The sequence below is a fragment of the Zalophus californianus genome, chromosome 12 (genome assembly GCF_009762305.2).
Source record: "Zalophus californianus isolate mZalCal1 chromosome 12, mZalCal1.pri.v2, whole genome shotgun sequence".
In the NCBI taxonomy this organism is placed as follows: Eukaryota; Metazoa; Chordata; class Mammalia; order Carnivora; family Otariidae; genus Zalophus; species Zalophus californianus.
In genome coordinates, this window is record NC_045606.1 from 79,951,556 (window position 1) to 79,970,786 (window position 19,231).

Here is a 19,231-nt window from a genome sequence, read left to right on the forward strand (position 1 = left end):
TTTAGCACAATGTCTGGCACCTAGGTACTCAATAGCAGATAACTGAAAAGTCTACAATTGTAAATTGATTAGGAATGGATGCAGCTGCAAATAACAAAGAACAAAAATAGAAGTTTAAGCAAACAGGAATTCATTTTTCATACAGAACAATAAATCCAGAGGTGGGAAGTTAGTTCAGTGTCCTGAAGATGCTATCAGGGACTTAGGCTCTTTTCTGATGTTGTACTCCACAATCTTCAGGGTGGAGGTTTCCGTATTCATACTTACTACCTCATGATTGTAAAGTGATGCTATATCTTTGGGTATCATGCCTCCATTCCATACAGGAAAAAGAAGGAAGGAACGAAAGGCATAAAAGTTAGAGTGGAATGCCAGCTCAGCTTCTCTCTTTTTATCAGGAAAGCAAACCCCTAAAAAACAGTAAACTGCTACTTATATCTCTGACTCAGAAATGTATTATATGGCCATCACTGGCTGAAATGTCTCTGGAAAGAAGGGGCTAGTAGATAGGTATTGGGTCCACCAACCAATTGTGTTCCCCATAAACAGAAACAGTGAAAAAAGACACTTAGCAGTGGCTTTCACCTTTACACTCTTATCAAAACTCTTTACGGCTTCTCCCCCACACCTCCTCCCTACTTCAACCTCTGTCAATCACTAATCTCTTTTCTGTACCTATCAACTTGGTTGTTTTTATATTTTAGACTCCAATTATATGAGAGATCATACAGTTTTACCTTTCTCTGACTTCTTTCATTTAGCATAATGCCCTCAAAGTCCATCCATGTTGCAAATGGCAAGATTTCATTCTTTTTTATGACTGAATAATATTATATATATATATATATTCATTTATAGTCATCTAATATTCCACTAATATATATCTAATATTCCATTATCTATATATCTAATATTTCATTTTACATATATATATTCATCTATCCATGGACACTTACATTGTTGCCATATTTTGGCTATTATAAATAATGTGGCGATGACCATAGGGATGCTGATATCTTGATATCTTTTCAGTTAAGTGTTTTTGTTTTCTTTAGATAAATACCTAGAAGTGGAATTGCTGGATCATGTGGTAGTTCTGTTTTTAACTTTTTGAAGAACCTCCATACTGTTTTCCATCATGGCTGTACCAATTTACATTTCCACCAACAGTGCACTTGGGTTCCCTTTTCTTCAGATCCTTGCTAACCATTGTTATTTCTAGTCTTTTTGATAATAGCCATTCTAACAGGTGAGAGCTGGCTTTGATTTGCATTTCCCTGATGATTAATGATGTAGAACATATTTACATGTACCTGTTGGCCATCTGTATGTCTTCTTTGGAAAAATGTCTGTGTGGATCTTCTGTCCATTTATTTTTTTTGATATTGGGTTGTATGAGTTCTTTATATATTTTAGATATTTGTCCCTTATCAGATATATGATTTGCAAACATTTTCTCCCATTCAATAGGTTGCCTTTTCATTTTGTTGATGGTTTCCTTTGCTGTGCAGAAGCTATTTAGTTTGATGTGATCCCAACAGTTTATTTTTGCTTTTGTTGCTTTTTGACAGTAAAAACTAATTTAAAAAAAAATCTCTGATATTTACACTTCTCTCTCTACTCCTCTATAACCCTAATGCCAACCTCACACCCACCTCACACACATACACCTACATAAAAGGGAAAATAAAAAAATATATATTACATTGCAAAATCATTTTGGCACTTGAAGATGTTCATAGATTTTAATCTCTGTTGCTTGTAAAGTATTAGTGACATTTTTTTTGTATTTGTGAGATCATAAGAAAAGTGGAGACCACTCCCTTGTACCAAATGCATACATCTTTCTCTACTTTATAATAAATATGAGAAAATAAGACAAAAATATTGCACATGTGCTCAACTGGTTTCCTTACTAAAGTTTCCCTGTTTCAAAATCCCACTTCAAGGATAAAGACCTGAGGATTTCATACCTAAACCCTAAATAAGTATTGGAAAAGATTACACAATGCAGTTTCTCACACTGAATTTTAATCTGATTCATTTTTAAAGTTTATTATTCTAATTCCAGTATAGTTAACATACAGTATAATATTAGCTTCAGGTATAAATACAGTCATTCAACAATTCTACACATTACTCAGTACTCATCATGATAACTGTACTCTTAATACCCTTCACCTATTTCACCCATCCCCCATCCACCTCCCCTCTGGTAACCACCAGTTTGTTCTCTATAATTAAGTCAGCTTTTTGTTTGTCTCTGTTGGAATCCCTTCTTCACTCTTCTCCTCTCCATGTCTTAAGTATATGGTGTCATCCTTTACATGCTTTTGTTTGTGAATTCCTTGATTCATTATTTTTTAAAGATTTATTTATTTTAGGGTGGGGGGAGGGGCAGAGGGAGAGGGAGAGAAAATCTCAAGCAGACTCACCACTGAGTGAGGAGCCCGACACAGGGCTCCATCCCACCACCCTGGGATCACTACCTGAGCTGAAATCAAGATTTGGATGCTTAACGGACTGAGCCACCCAGGCGCCCCTTCCTTGATTCATTTTTGTAGAGAGACTTAATTTTACTGTTTTTGTGCTTCCTACTTTTCTTACTCCTGCTTATGGAAAGAATCCCCTTTAAACATTTATTGTGAGGTTGGTTTAGTGGTGATGAATTACTTTAACTTTTTTTTATTTGGGAAACTCTTTCTCTCTCCTTCTATTCTGAACAACAGCCCTGCTGGATAGAGTATTCTTGGTTGTAGGTTTTTTCCTTTCAGCACTGTGAACATATCATGCTGCTCCCTTCTGGCCTTCAGTTTGCTGAAAAATCAGCTGATGCCCTTATGGGATTTCCCTTCTATGTGACTGTTTTTTTTTTCTCTTGCTGCTTTTAAAATTTTCTCTCTATCACTACGTTTTGCCATTTTAATCTCTATGTGTTAGTTTTGTTCACTGCTCTCTGTGTCTCCTGGATCTGGATTTGTTTCCTTCTCCATATTTGGATAGTTTTCAGCTATTGCGTCCTTAAATAAATTTTCTGCCCCCTTTTCTTCCCCTTCTTCTGAGATCCCTGCAATGGGAATATTTTTTATTTTAAATTCAATTTTTATTTATTTTTTATTATGTTCAATCAGCCAACATATAGTACATCATTAGTTTTTGATGTAGTGTTCAGTGATTCATTAGTTGCCTACAACACCCAGTGCTCATCACCACACGTTCCCTCCTTAATACCCATCACCCAGTTACCCCATCCGTCTCCTTTCCATAACCTTCAGTTTGGTTCCCAGAGTCCAGAATCTCATGGTTTGTTTCCTTCCCGTTCAGTTTACCCTCCCTTCCCCTGTGGTCCTCCACACTATTCCTTATGAGTGAAATGATATAATTGTCTTTCTCTGCTTGACTTAGTTCACTTAGCATAATCCCCTCCAGTCCCATCCATGTCGATGTAAATGGTGGGTATTCATCCTCTCTGATGGCTGAGTAATATCCCATTGTATATATGGACCACATCTTTAACCATTCATCTGTTGAAGGGCATCTCCACTCCTTCCACAGTTTGGCTATCGTGAACATTGCTGCTATGAACACTGGGGTGCATATGTCCCTTCTTTTACTACGTCTGTATCTTTAGGATAAATACTTAGTAGTGCAATTGCTGGGTCGTACAATGGGACTATTAAGCTTAATGGTGTCACTGAGTTCCCTAAGTCTATTTTCATTTTTTTATTTTCTTCCTCTCTCCTGTTCAGCCTGGTTGCTCTCCATCACTGTCTTCCAGGTCGCTCATTCATTCTTCTGCTTCCTCTAGTCTATTCCATCTAGTGTATTTTTAATTTCACTTATCGAGTTCTTCATCTCTGGTTCTTTTTTGTTTTCTCTTTGTTGAGCTTCTCACTGAGGTCCTCCATACTTTTGTCAAGTCCAGTGAATATCTTCATGACCATTACTTTAAATTCTCTATCAGGCATATTGTTTACCTGTTTTATTTAACTCTCTTTGTTTCTGTGTTAGGAAAGTCAGCTATGTCTCCTGATCTTGAAACTAGTGGCCTTATGAAGAACAGGCCCTATAGTGCCCTGCAGGGCAATGTCTCCTGATAATTAGAAACTGGTGGCTCAGGGGTGTCTCCTAGGACATTGTGTGTGCCCTGCTATTGTGGCTGAGCTGTATTTGCCTTCAGTCCTGTCACCTGCAATGGCTCTCTTTGCCTTTTGTGGGCAGAGTTTGGTCTTTGTGTTGTTAATGAGCCAATCTGGGGCCACCTTGGTCTTGAGTTGTGTCAGATCAGGCACTTGCCAGAAATGCAGTAGTACCAAACTGCAGGGCACGTTTCCTGTGTTGTCCCTTGAGAAACTTTCATTGGTGGGTGGGGTCTGCAGTCAGACCAGATGTCTGCCCCAAGCCCACTGCTATGGCCACAGTTGGACTTGTGTGTGTGGTTGGTTATCTTTCCCTCTCCACAAGGCAGGAGTCACTGTGGAGTCATGCTGGCCCTTGGTGGAGCTGCTTGAATGCTGTCAGACTTGTGACACTGCTTTGGATGGGCTCCAGCCAACAGTGTATTGGGGCAGGGGGGCAGGACTGTTGGAGAACACTGGGGCCAGGCACATGGTGTTAGCAAGGTTTGTGCAGGTCTGTTGTGGGCGGGGACCTGGAGCCACTTTGGAAAACTCCTGCCACTCCAGGAGAGTATGGGGGCAGGGCACATGGTGCCAGCAAGATCTTTGCCAGTTTGCTGTGTGAAAGGAAAACTCCCACCAGGTGCTGGGTTGGAGGCGGCATGTCCATAGGAGAACATGGGGACAGGGCACACTGTTAGCAAGCTAGGGGGAGAGTGGTGGCACTGAGCTGCTTCCCACAGATGTCCATGTGTCTAGCCTGGTGGGTAGTGGAGGGAAATGGTGCCCACTAGCCCCTTTGTTCCTCAAGTCTCCGAAAGTTCTCTGCCCCTCCAGCACATGCTCTGAGATCAGTAAATAAATCTCTCTCCCATATAGCCCAGATGTTTCTCAAACTTCTATGCTGTATTTCTGAAGGCGTTGTTCATTGTGCTATCTATTTAAGAGTGGGGAATCAGTTTCCTCTCATTCTCCAGGCTCTCCCAGAGCAGAGCCTGCTCATTTTTAAAGCTACGCATGTTAAGCCCCACTGATTGTTGGGCCCCTGTGCTTTTCAAAGCCATATGTTATGGGGATTTGTCTTCCCTGTGCCTGGGGTGTCTGGCTTGAGAATCTTATCCTCTCCCCTCTCCATGTCTGTGGCATCCCTCTCTCCTATTGACAGTCCCATGGGTCCATCTGGCTCCTGACCATGTCTCCACCTTTTCTACCCACTTTGGTGTGGTCTCTTCTCTACATTTAGCTGTGCACAGTTTGTTCTTCCAGTCTTCTGGTTGTTTTCTGGATTCCTTGCACTAATATGGGTGTTATCTAGTTGTATCCATGGGACAAGGTGAGATTAAGATCTTCCTGTCCATCATCTTCCTTGGAAGTCGCAATCTGATTCATTTTAATCAGAGAATCTCTCATTTCTAAGAAAAGGTCATGAAGGAAGAGAATCACATACTGGAGAGAACCAGAGTTTCAAATAAATACATTAAGACAGTGGAGAGAGGTCTGGACGCTTGGGTGGCTCAGTTGTTAAGCATCTGCCTTCAGTCAGGTCATGATCCCAGGGTCCTGGGATCGAGTCCCACATCAGGCTCCCTCTTCGGTGGGAAGCCTGCTCTCCCTCTCCCACTCCCGCTGCTTGTGTTCCTGCTCTTGCTATCTCTGTCTCTGTCAAATAAATAAATAAAATCTTTAAAAAAAAAAAGACAGTGGAGAGAGGGCTCATCAGTTGTTATGTGTGGTGAGAAATACATAAAGAATAATTATTTGATGTGATGAAGGTGTTAACTAATGCTATGGAAGTAATCATTTTGTAATATATAAGTGTACTAAATCAACACATTGTACACCTTAAATTGACAGTGTTATATGTCTGGACTTTAAAAAAGGATGACTGAAGAGTGAATGGACAACCATCAAACTAAATTAGACCATTCTCTGCCTCTGCTTATTTGAAATAAAATCAAGATTAAACAATCAACCTTAACACATTTTTTCTTATGTGAGGGAGCATATCCGTAAAATATTTATTTTGCTATTTTGTTCTACTACTACAGAAGAGCAAAATCTGGTATTTAGGACAAAGTTGCAAATAATCTTTGTTATTTTGATTTCTTTTGTGGGGGAAATTTAAAGGCCAAATATATTTGCATGTGAGATCAGAAAATGAAGATTTCTAAAACCTTCAGAAAAGTTTTCTGCTGACCTTAATGAAAATGGTTTGCACTAATTTTATAACAAATAAATACCCTGATAAGCTTTACAAAAGCATCTTCTTTAATTCTTACAAAAGTTCACTGCAGAAGACAGGTAGTTAATAGTGCTTCAAGGGGCGCCTGGGTGGCTCAGTCGGTTAAGCGGCTGCCTTCGGCTCGGGTCATGATCCCAGAGTCCTGGGATCGAGCCCCATGTCCGGCTCCCTGCTCAGTGGAGAGCCTGCTTCTCCCTCTCCCTCTGCCTGCCACTCTGCCTACTTGTGCTCTCTATCTCTCTGTCAAATAAATAAATAAAATCTTTAAAAAAAAATAGTGCTTCAAAAGATGACAAATATATTTAGACCTGAACCTGGAAAAAAATGCAGACCCAGGAAATAAAATCATCTGTGGTAGATCACACAGTACGTTAATGTCAGAACCAATAAGATATTTGAGTCCAGTAGACTTTTCTCAGTTATAAGAACATTCCTGGCCTAGTAGAGATTCCCATTCTACTCAGAATCTCACACAGAGTTGTTCAATTTGTTCATGATAGCCACAGTGGATTATGAATTATTGTTAACAGCAGATATTCATGCATATATGTTAAGTGAAGAGACAAAAGACTCTCCTAAATGAACCACGTAAACTATTCGGTAAAATTCACTAACAAAACTTTTGAGACTGAAAGTATGGAATCAAAGCTTCCTAAACTCATCTAAATTCATGCCTGGTTTTCAAATTTAGAGGAATATTGGCTTTCCAATAGACACAGTTTTCTTGTTTTTGTTGTTGTTGTTTTAGACTATTTATCAGGATATGAACGGCCAAGAACAAGGACAATTTGGTTGGGTTTAATGCAAGACTAATCTCATAGAACTTTACTTACGATACTTTTACTCAGATTTATTTGGGCTCTAAAGAGATATGGATAGGGGCTATATAGAAAAACTGGTTAGTATTCTGACATTCTCCATCATACTCATGGCTCGAATATTATGCACCTGATACGAAGTATTTTAAAGCTTGCAGCCTAAAGCACATCTCTGTTACATATGCAGTAAGTTTTCATTTCGCATCACAAGCCCCAAATTCATCCCCTTTTCCTTGTGGAAAGCAATTTCAAATGAATTTCATATGGAGGAATAAACAAATCCAAAGTACACAAACCACATACATCTGCTCAGAGTCAGTGAAACAGAAAAATTTGAGTATTGCAGAAAAGATCTATCTAATGGATAGATTTTTCTGCCTATCAAATCCAAAACTGCTAAAGTGAAGGCAAAGACATGTATCAATTATCATAATTTTATGAGTAAGGTTTAAATGGCCTACTGCAAGCAGAGATTTGAATTTCTTTGGTTATTTCAAGTGTAAGTGTTATTTTCTCTGTAGCATGATTTTGGTATCTATTTAAGGGTGTAGCAAAATTTAATCATTAAAATCATGGCCCAATTCACGTCTAAAAAAGGCAGCAAAAATTCCTGTCAAATCTTTTAATATTAACTTGAACTTCTATTCATCCACAAAGCCCTAACAAAAATTACCCTCATCACCAAGGACATAAGAAATAATAAATTCTGCCTAATATTAACCTTATGAAAATGTGTAAGACTTATTTTACATAATGTTAACTTAAAATCAGCAATGGTTTCCTTGGATTATGCAGTACATCTAAAAGTCCACTGGAATCAAGAATTTTTCTAATGATAATTATGAATTGATATTTCAACTATTTAATAACATCTTTAAATGGGATTTGCAGCTGAAAATGATAGACCATACACAGTATTCTACTTTATTGAGCAGATACTAAATTAGTGATTTTACACAAGTTCTAAATAGCCTAAGCATTAGTAATGTACTGGAGTTCTTCCATTTTCCTCTCAATCCTCCCTGGAGACATTGGATTCATTTTAACATAATGCCTCTCTTAGGTGAGAAGTGGAAATACCAAAAACCAGAGTGCTCCTTTTATCTGTTCTCTCTTTATCTTAGAGAGTAGCCTCATGTTGTGAAGACTACCATAAACACTATGATACACTGAGACTGCTCTTCGCAAGCTGCTTCAGAAAACCACTTTTATTCTGCTAGGGTCTCTTCTCAACTATGCACAAAGTTACAACATGTTTATGCTTTAGTCCAAATATCAGCTGATAACATGATCCTCCTAGGATCCTGAAAAATACAGGTTAGTTTAAAAAAAGCAAACAGACACCAAAATCCCAAACTGTCAGCATTCTGATGGGTTCTGCCTGTAATTTTTACCATGCCTGGGGTTTCGAGGGAAGGAACTCCCTTGTTTACTGTGGCATTCCCAGTTCTCATCTTGTCACGTGCTCTTAACAAAGTAAATGCTCAGTGAAATTTGCTCACTGAATAAATGCATTTGATTTACATACTGAAATGGGGCCAAACTGTTAATATACTTTTTTCATGAAAAAATAAATATAAGAATGTTCTAAGATTTTCCTAAAACATGATCTTTGAAGGTTGCATTATATTCCTTTATTTCCCCCCTTAGGTGATCAGTAATTTATCTAATTAGTATTCTGGGGACATTGTAGTTGCTTCTATTTTTTTTAAACATCATTTTTTGGGGGGCATTCTCAATTTTTTATAGTTTGTAAAAAAGGAAAAACTGACAGCAAGAGGACAGTTTTAAAAAAGCTTTAAATCTGTGCCACTAAACCTTACAGAAAAAGTTTAACTCCTAACAATATATGGAAGTGTTTTTTTTTTTTAAATCTTCAGAAAAAGAATTTCTAATACATAGATGGCAAGAGCACAATATTTTTTTTTAAACAAATGACTGTTTTTTTTTTTAAGATTTTATTTATTTATTTGAGAGAATGAGAGATAGAGAGCACGAGAGAGAAGAGAGTCAGAGGGAGAAGCAGACTCCCTGCTGAGCAGGGAGCCCGATGTGGGACTCGATCCCGGGACTCCAGGATCATGACCTGAGCCGAAGGCAGTCGTTTAACCGACTGAGCCACCCAGGCGCCCCGAGCACAATATTTTTTATCTATTGTCTTTGGATGAAAGGCCTTTTGAAGGTTTTCTCATGATCCTCTAGAGAGAGATTCTAAATAAACATTGTAATATAGAATTTATCTATTTATCTAATTCATACCACATACACAGAATCATATTTGTGAATTCTTTCTACAAATGGAGAAAATCAAATTAATTATTGTTCCAAGGTTGGAGGAGGTACCTAAGAGAATCTGGACACTATAGAAGTACATTATAAATTGTAAAGGGTCATTCAAATGTACATTATAACGTCTGTAATTTTCCACTTAAAATATCACCTATTTCCTAATGAACTGCCAGGAACATAAACAGTATTAATGATTACATTTTGGTTTGCCAGAACACTAGTGTTTGACTTACTAAGACTGAAATCAATAGTTAAAAAAAACCTCCATTCAGATGAAGAAGGAGCTAAGTAATTGGTTTTCTTCTTTCTTAAAACACTGAAATGACTGTGGACAACTTAAAAGTTCTCCAAGAAAGATCTTTCAGATGCCAAAGAGACAGTCCCGTTTTGGGAGAGGAAAGGAATGATTTTAAAAATCATCTGGTTGGCTGGTTTACAGTCTGCATTTCTGAACTATTGGAGGACTTTAGAAAAGCAACAGGTAGAAAGTGAGGTTTTTAAACTATTTTCAACATTTCAAAAAGCTTTAAAAATTGTACAATTACCCATGAGAAATCTGCGCTGATTCCTTGCTTTTGCTTAGGATTAGATGAATTTAGTTAGCACTAGTTATATCAATCAGACGAAGAGGTACAAATCAGGTAATGAATGTTTGCAGAGTTGGATTCCCTTATAAGGGAAGTAACTGGATTATACCACATGGTTTAACCTCCTCTGCCATGATCCTGCGGGTGTAGTCCTGTCTCAAAGATTTGTCTTATCACTGCCTTACGATAACCAAATGTTGTGCCATAAAGACTGAGGACTATACATGGAAGCCAGGTTTCAGTAAATTTTAAGTACCGAACATGTGTCCTCTTTATAAGAACGAAATCTTATTTTCTGAGACAGATAAATTATGTGTCACATGCTTTTTGTGATCCTAGAGTAGAAAGTAATTTTGCACATTCAATATTGGAAATTCAGTGCTTTCAAACAGGTGTCAGTTATGGTCTGTGGAACCATCAAATAAGCATTAAAGTATCTCACCAAATATCCTGGCATAAAAAATGCATTTTGATTTGCATTTAAACTAAAACCATAGGGACTCAACACTCGTAGTGTATTACATCATTCTTCTATGTTTAAATCTCTATTATAAGAAGAGACAGGTACATGGAGTCATATAAGCCTATTCCAAAATTAGATCCTACCAAATATTAAAAAAAAACTTCCCTGAGGAGTTTGTGAAAAATAAGTGATGGCTAGTGAATTAATATAAACTGAAATATAAAATATAAAAATATAGATATAAAATATAAAAATAACATTAAATATAACCCCTTTTGAGTAATAAGAGCACTAGGAAATCCATAGCTTTATTTGTATTTTAGTTTTAAGTGACTCAAAGAAACTGAAGAGACTTTTATAAACTGACTATACTGCCAAAGAATTTCCACATGACATGAAATTTACAGATGACATTTTCTTCCTTTTCTACCATTGCTTCAGAGTTGTGTTTTTTAATCAGAACAAAAATATTTCCATTCTTTTTTAGTGCTTGCACACTGTGCTATTTTCAAATTCCTCTGCGTGAGAAGCTATCCCCTATTTTAAAGTAAGTATCGGCCTTACTGGCACATAATGATGGATGTTTATCTTGAATTTTTCTTTCTCCTCCTCACAATAAGAATGAGATATTGAGAAAATGGGATTTGAAGTAATAAAACTATCCAAAATGACCATCTCAGCAGAGGATTCTTTAGTCAGTTGGTCCAATGCTATTCACTCCATTCCATTCCCATTTCTGTAGCAGCTTCACTAGATTGGACCTGAAATGACCCAAGTATGTAGCTGTTTCCCTCTGTCACCACTGCAGCTGGGTTTGCTTGGACATTAAGGCATCAGCAAAGTAGAATAAAATAAATCCCAAATCTTCTTTGTAAGAGAGTAGCAGTAAAGAGGATTAGTTTTTGTCACCAAAACTTAGGAGTAATACCAAATCCTTTATGAGGGTTTCCTATGTTAAGTGCTTCTCATATATAATTTCATTTCATCTACCATGGACCCCTCCACGGTCTTCTGAGGTGGGCACTATTACTCCTCAGTTTCCCAGAGAGGATAACCAACTTGCTGAAGGTCAAAAAGCTAGTGAGAGTGTGGCCAGAGATTTAATCCATGCAGTCTGGAGCAAGAGCTGAGGGTGACATCTCAGGATCTGATGCTTTGAAAGCTTCTTCCCGAGATGATTAGAATATGAAGCCACGGTTAAGACCCACTGACTGGTCCAGATGCTACATCGAGGTGCTTCAACTCAAACACTTCCAGGGTCAGGCAGGTAATATATCTGAAGCTAGGAGATACAGACCCCATCCTCTAACTTCTAGAATGGTACTAAATCTTTTACCTGCCAAGGAATCAACTGGGGAGACCGTTATAAATGCAAATTAATAAACCTCAGCCCCATAAAATCTTTGTTCAGTCTCCATCAAAACTACCTAGGGGAGGGCGCCTGGGTGGCTCAGTTGGTTAAGCGACTGCCTTCAGCTCAGGTCATGATCCTGGAGTCCCGGGATTGAGTCCCACGTCGGGCTCCGTGCTCAGCAGGGAGTCTGCTTCTCTCTGACCCTGTTCCCTCTCATGCTCCCTAACTCTCATTCTCTCTCTCTCTCAAATAAATAAATAAAATCTTTAAAAAAAAAAAAAAAAAAAAAAAAAAAAAAAAAAAAAAAACTACCTAGGGGTGCCTGGGTGGCTCAGTTGTTAAGCGTCTGCCTTCAGCTTAGGTCATGATCCCAGGGTCCTGGGATCGAGCCCCACGTCGGGCTCCCTGCTCGGCGGGAAGCCTGCTTCTTCCTCTCCCACTCCCCCTGCTTGTGTTCCCTCTCTCCCTGTGTCTCTGGTCAAATAAATAAAATCTTAGAAAAAAAAAAAAAACTACCTACATTTTATTTTTAAATGCAAATTTCTGGGTCCATGGTAACCACTGCTCTAAAATCACTTTACATGCTAATACATTCTAGTATTCTCAGATTTTGAGTCTGGGCTCTCAAATAGGAGATGATCATTTTATTCATTCTAGAAATATTTCCTGAGCACCTATTGTAAAAAAGGAAATGTGTAGGCACTGGGTAAACAGCAGGGAATAAATCCAACTCCTTCCCCAAGGAGTTCATATGCTGCTGGGGAAGGGAAACAGTATGAGCAAATAAATATATGACACGTGGGTATGTGCAAGGGAGAAAAGTCAGTCAGGGGTAGGCTTTCTGATAGGGTCACATTGCTACAAAGGATGTGAAAGAGTGAACCATGGAACCTGGAAGAGCTCAACAATGTCCAGACTGAAGAAACAACAGAAAAGTACAAAGTCTGTGAAGGGAGAGTTTGCACGGTATGTTGAAAAGACAAGACCAGTGTTTGGACAAGAGAGAGAGAAGAAAAGTGATAGTATAAGATGTCGAAAAAGTGGTAAGTAAAATGGATCACACTGAGTGCTGAAGGCCAGGTAATCTCAACTCTGTGTGACATTCGAAAACACTGGAAAATGACATTATCTGTCTTATGTTTTAACGGATCAGCCTAGATACTGTATAGAGGATGTACTATTGTGGGGAAGCTGTAGGAACAGGAAGACCAATTGGGGAGCTATTGCTGTAGTTCAGGCAAAAGAAGATGGTAGCATGGCCAGTGGTTAAGAAGTAGTCAAATTCTGGACATATTTTAATGAGTGTACCATGATAATTTTTCAAATGGATTGGATATGGGCCATGAATGAAGAGAGGGATCAAGGATGACTAGATCTAATGTTCTGGCATTTAGAGCTTAGTAAATTTGGTATAGGTAAAATAACACTCTCAGCAAGTTCCCAGCCGGGCACCAGTGTGAAGCTTGTTTTATTTATAACTTAAGCAACATCTTCCATGGAGCACTGAAGGCAAAATACAGGAGTACATATCATCCAAATGACTGTGATTCATTAAAACCCATATTCTTCCTGACTTGAAACACTGAAAACAAGACAGTTATTTCATTACCCGTAACTAGAGCAGGAAAAGGTAAAAAGAGCTAATTTTCTCGGTGATATTTATATCAGAAGGGAGTTGATTTTTTAATACCAGAAAAATACAAATTTTTCCTGTAGTAATTAATGCTTCTAATAATTCTTGAGTATGTGGAGATATTGGAAACATTTTACATTCACCATTAACAATAAAAACAAAACAAGAAAGTACTTTAAATAAGAGCCAAAAGGTAGACAGTCCATGGAAAATTCCCCTGCTCTATTTCTTCCATCTTCAGAGTTTACATCCTAGCATTTTGGATCAAATTTCTGCATTTTTAAAAAACACTAGTAGTTACATAAAATATTCTGTTTAGTGTGCTTAATATAAAAACCCACCTTGCTACTCTTTATGTCGAGATAAATAAAAGGTTTGTATCTACTAAAGATATAAGAACTTTGTTAATAAGAGCAATGTAACCTGTTACATTTTCACATATAGGTAAGTTTTGTTCAAAGCCTATAGCATCCCTTAGGTTAGAAACAATGAATTGTTTTAATAGTCACTCCCCTATTTGGCTCTTGTCTTCTTGCCCTATTTCAAAAGATTGGGTCCTATGTCTGTCTTTTATTGTAAACCATATGAAATTCTTTGTGGATACAGATACTACATGAATAATAAATGAATGTAAATGTATGAGCTGACTTTTAAATACATACCTATTTTGTACTCTGTATTCTTTTTCTTAAGCTCCATTCAAGCTTTGATCATTGTGCTGAAATACTTGTCAATGATTCCAAAATTTAAGTACAAGTTTATTGCTCCTAAACCTAATCTAATGGGAATAAACACACAGGATTTCCTATCTAACCAAATAAAACCACAACTATGCCTATCCACTGCTATGTTTTCATGTGACTCACAAGTTAATACTTTTGATTTTAAAATATATTCTCTTTCCTATTTACTGTTACAGAAGCTTGAGATAAAAAGTCATTTAAAAGGTAGCTAATTTGGTACAAGATTTTAAATTCTAGAAGGACTCTGCCCTCCAGTGGAGGACAAAAATCTGCTGAGGAATAGAGTAGTATGTAAAAACAAACTGGCGTTTATCTGCCAGTTCATATTTCAAAGAAGGGAAAAATCATTCTGAAGGTATAGGAAAAAAAAAAGAAGGTATATACCAGAGATTCAGGGTTGTATATAAAAATGTACTTGTTTAGAAACTGTAACAATATTTGATGGACTATATTAATAGATAAGAAGGTTTTCAATGAACACATGCTCCAAATCTTCAGACTATTGTCAACAGATGAAATAAAAGAAACTTTTCACACAAGTTGAAAACGTCTTGAAAACATCTTTCTTTGGTAGTTGTGGACTAGGTTGTCAGGTAAATTCTAATATAGTACCCTGCAAAGTGAACTCAAAGCATAGAATAAAAGCAAGCATGTGCACGCACACATGCACACACATGCACATGCTATACCAGAGTGCCTTTATGGCCTAGATTTCAAGGGGAAAAAACAAACATTCATTAAGATGTTGCTACAGTCTAAAAATAGAGGAGTCTCTGAACTATCCATGTTTCACCAGCTGGCACATCTGAGGGAGAGCTCTCATATACATTAATGCATTATCCTTATCACGGTAATTGATACCTAACACCTAACACTGTTCTCAATCCATCATATGCAGTCCTGAATGGAAGGACATTTATCTCCATGTAAGACGACCATCACTTCGAAACCCTAAGTGATCTCAAATTTCCTAAGAGCTTAAATCACAATACTGCAGAGAAAAATAATACACGGTGCTACTGATTCATTCCCGGGCTGCCAAATGAAGATGTGATCTCATATACCTGAGCACACTGCAGACTTCCTGTTTAGTGAGTTCTGATACTATTTCCAAGTACCAGAGGGAAGAGAAGATAGATTACTAGGCCCAGATTTTACCAGCTGACTAGGTCTTTTTCCTGGAGTGGGAAGGCGGCTTTGACGCCATCCAGAGATCCTGCAGGGCAAGCACGGGAAGATATATCTTTATTTCCCTTCTAATGATGTTTTAGAACTTTAGGGTGACTCATCATGGCCATCATAAAGCCTTTTTTGTAATGAAAAGCATTACAGGAGGCATTCTCCCTTCTTACATTAACATAAATTCCTCCTTTTCTACAATGAGTCCTTTGAAGCATGAAAAGAATATTTCAAGACAACTGTGTCATGGTAGAGTCCTAATCTGTACTAGAAGTTGGACAGGTCTTCAAAATTCTCATCACCTAAGAACCTCCAATAGATACAATGAAACCAGGTCCCAGGGGCTTCAGATTTATTTAAAGGGAAAACAACACCAGACAAAACACAGACTAAAGCAATAATAATAAAATATTATTATGAATAACTATAAGGCGATAAAGTCAACAAAATAGGTAAAATGCATACATTCCTATAATATAAAATTCCAAAACTCTTTACAGTAAGAAACAGAACACTTAAATAGACCAAAACTCAAGATAAAAATAGAAAGTGAAATAATCAGAGAATTCCCTAAAAAGTTACTTACGCTGAGTAATTACAAACGAGTTTCTCCTTCTATATGTATTGTTATAAAGAACAAGGTCTACTTTATAAAGTGACAAAAGTTGCAGAAATATATTTATAGCATGACGTTATTTTTAAAAAGTATATATACACATATTTACCCATTCTTAGGGAAAACAGTCTGGAAAATTATACACCAAACTGTTAAAAGTGGTTTCCTCTGGGGTACTAGTTAAAGTAAGAATTAGTTCAACTTCATATACTTTATACTGTTTCAATTCTTACAAATACATATTACTTTTATTTTTAAAAATTCTGAATAAAAACAAAACTTGGTGAAATACATGGTCAAATTTCAAAACATAATGAAAATAATCAGAAGAATCCAGCTATTTCCCCAGATACCAAGGAAAGCTTCCAGAAAGTGTAGAAGAGAATCGGCTGGATTGAGTGTCACAAATCGTGACAAAACTCATGCTTTGACTTTGGAAACAGACGAGCACAGCTGGTTAAAAATTCTGGCCCATCCCTGTGACCTGCAAGTAGCCACAGCCCAGGATCTACAGACTCAGAAACTGCGCAGCCAGTGCCCTATTGCGTGGAGACTGCTTTCTCAGGTAGACAGAGGTGTAGTCAGCTTCTTCTATTCCATTCACACCAGCCTCTCTATATTCATTCAGAAACAACTCCTAATGTGCAACAAAAAAAAGAAAAGAAAGGGGGGGGGGGGAGGGGGAATTATGCACTGCATCTTGGCCAGTATAGTTCCCTCAAATAAAGAGTATAATGGAGTGTAGGGACAGAAAGGGCGCGTGAGCAGTGCACTTTTCATTATCGTGTAATCAACTGCCTCAGATTTTCTAAGCTACGCCTTCTCTTCCTCATACAGAACAGTGCAGGGGCTAAAGAGACAATCCAGTAGTATCGAATGGACGCTGCAGAGAATGGAATTTGAGCAAAAGGCTGTACACAAACTACATGCTTAAATTTATGTAATTTTGTATCTGACAGGAAGGCTACCATTATTCCCATGGACAGTAAAGGGGACAGGGTTCAAATCAGGGCACAGTGAATGCCTGTCTACTTGTTGCTCCAGAAACAGAATTCTCCTAGCTTTCCCGGGTCCTGATAAAGGTAAGATGCACACATCATCACTGGATAAACACTAGGTATTAATAGAACTCTTCTTGTTCAAAGCTGAAAAGTTAAAAAACAAATGAGGACAATGTGAGGGTTTATTAAAAAAAAAAAAGAAAAAAGAGAAATGACCTATCCCAGTAAAGATTCATGTGAGGAGTTTTATTTTATCAACTTGGAGACAGCGCTGTGACCTGCCGTACCTTCTGACCCCTCCTCTTCTAGACTCGGTGCTTCCTGAAGAGAAAATGGCTCTCTGGCCTTTGTATCCCCAGCATACCACCGATATTGAAATCTATCGGTTCATTCACAGGGTTCCTCAAACTCTTCCCTGAAGATGTTTTGAGCTAAGAGTTTACACCCAAAACAGCAGCATCAGCCTCTTTTTCTACCATCTCCGACAAGATGGTAATTCAGTGATGGGAAATGGGTAGTTACGTCTGGGGATGGGATAATGTACTCAGGAACTAGAATTTGGAATTATTATGAGCAGAGGAAATCAAATATTTGAACCTTTTTTGCTAATAAAATGTTAAAAGCCTTTTGAGAATGTAAGAAAACATAACACTGACTCCTCTCATAATCTGTTTCCAGTGTTACTTCAAATACTTAAGGGAGGACTCATTTGCAGAAAACCCCATGCTAGCTTGTTGCCCCAGAATCCTGGCGTGGTTGGCAGTGCAGCCTCTGAACAAAGATTACCGGAATGCGCATACTGACTAGCACTTAGTAACCATGTGAACTTAGTGAAGTCAGCCCACCAAGCCTCAGTTTTATCAGGAAAATGGTTGTTGCAAAACTCAAATATATGTTAAATGCTTTGCACGGTTCCTATTGTATAGACGGTCTTAAATATCTGCTATATTGGCATTCCTACTTTGATTCTTTGCCTCCAATCACGTCTCAACTCAACACAGGGCAAATAAAGAAAACAGGTGAAATATGTACATTAATTTATTCTTCACTAATACTGAACTAGGCATATGTGTATGTCTTAGTCTTTACCAAATAATATACATACGTCTATACATATATACAAATATATAGAAGTATTTGTATAAAACTGAATATTCATGATTTTAAATTTTGCAAACACTGTCAGATAAAAAGTGGACTACTGTATTGAGTTAATATCTCATTCCACGTTCAGTCTGAAATATATATTACGTAAGACTATTAAAAAAGGGTAATGTAAGTCAGTAACATTGTAATAAACCTGACTGCTTTATCAGATCAAGGTGGAATGCAGTAACTTCTAATATCATGTAGAGAAACAAGCAATCAAAAGCATACAATTCAGGTCTTAGAAAATGGATTTATCCTAAATTGGTCTATAGCACCAAAAGACAGCAACTCTGCCACATACACCTAAAGTAAACCACTCCTGTTAAGTACGCTGTAGCTCACTCAGAAGAGCACTTCTCAAGACTACTTGTTTAAGCAGATCCCTTTGTGCAAAACCAAACCGCTAGCCATTACACACTTCGCACTCAGTGAAAGCTGAGTGAGTCAACATAAGGACGTTTTCTAGCCCCATACCCATGCTAAAATCATTAACAATGCTGATATAAAAACCATGGCAGGAAAAGAAATCCAAGCACAGATGGTGGTGGGCAGACAAATTAGTGGCTGACACACGGAAAAAACCAACAAGGAAAGTGATTTTTAGTGCAAGGTACCAGAACACGTTCTCCGAAAGGGCTGCAAGGGGTAAATGAAGACAGTCTTTCTTTATTCCCCTTTCTCCGTTATGGCCCTAGCAGCCACCATACTGGAAATTTTGAGCAAAAGGAACATTTTTAACTTATTCACAAGAAGGCACTAAGATAACACAATGCTATTTGTGAAAAAAAATTTACACTGTCGTTAAAATGGAAGAAAAACTATACTGTTAAACCTTCTACATCTTTTATAAGAATCTCACAGAAAATAATGTTTTCTAAAATTATAGTATTTTACATATGCTAAGCTGAATGACAATATTAGATTACATCTTCTGCAACTGTGGTGTCAAAAATCTGATAGCAAATTTGCTGCTCCGTTCCACTTGTGACATTATACGACTTGATGAAGCATTCCAACCACGGATATGCATCTACAAATG

At 37.7% G+C, this 19,231-nt stretch overlaps 1 protein-coding gene across 7 annotated transcripts in view; it reads right to left on the bottom strand.

The window, feature by feature from the left end:
• Positions 1–13,328: 13,328 nt before the first annotated feature.
• The window catches only part of POT1 (protection of telomeres 1), an 82,745-nt gene continuing 76,842 nt past the window's right edge, over positions 13,329–19,231 (bottom strand). For 6 of the 7 annotated variants that reach the window (XM_027574062.2, XM_027574067.2, XM_027574065.2 and 3 more), the window contains one exon: positions 13,329–19,222. In XM_027574062.2, coding sequence (XP_027429863.1) covers positions 19,110–19,222 — 113 coding nt within the window. In that variant the 3' untranslated portion in view covers positions 13,329–19,109. The remainder of the gene's footprint in view (positions 19,223–19,231) is intronic. The other variant, XM_027574066.2, reaches the window with a different exon arrangement.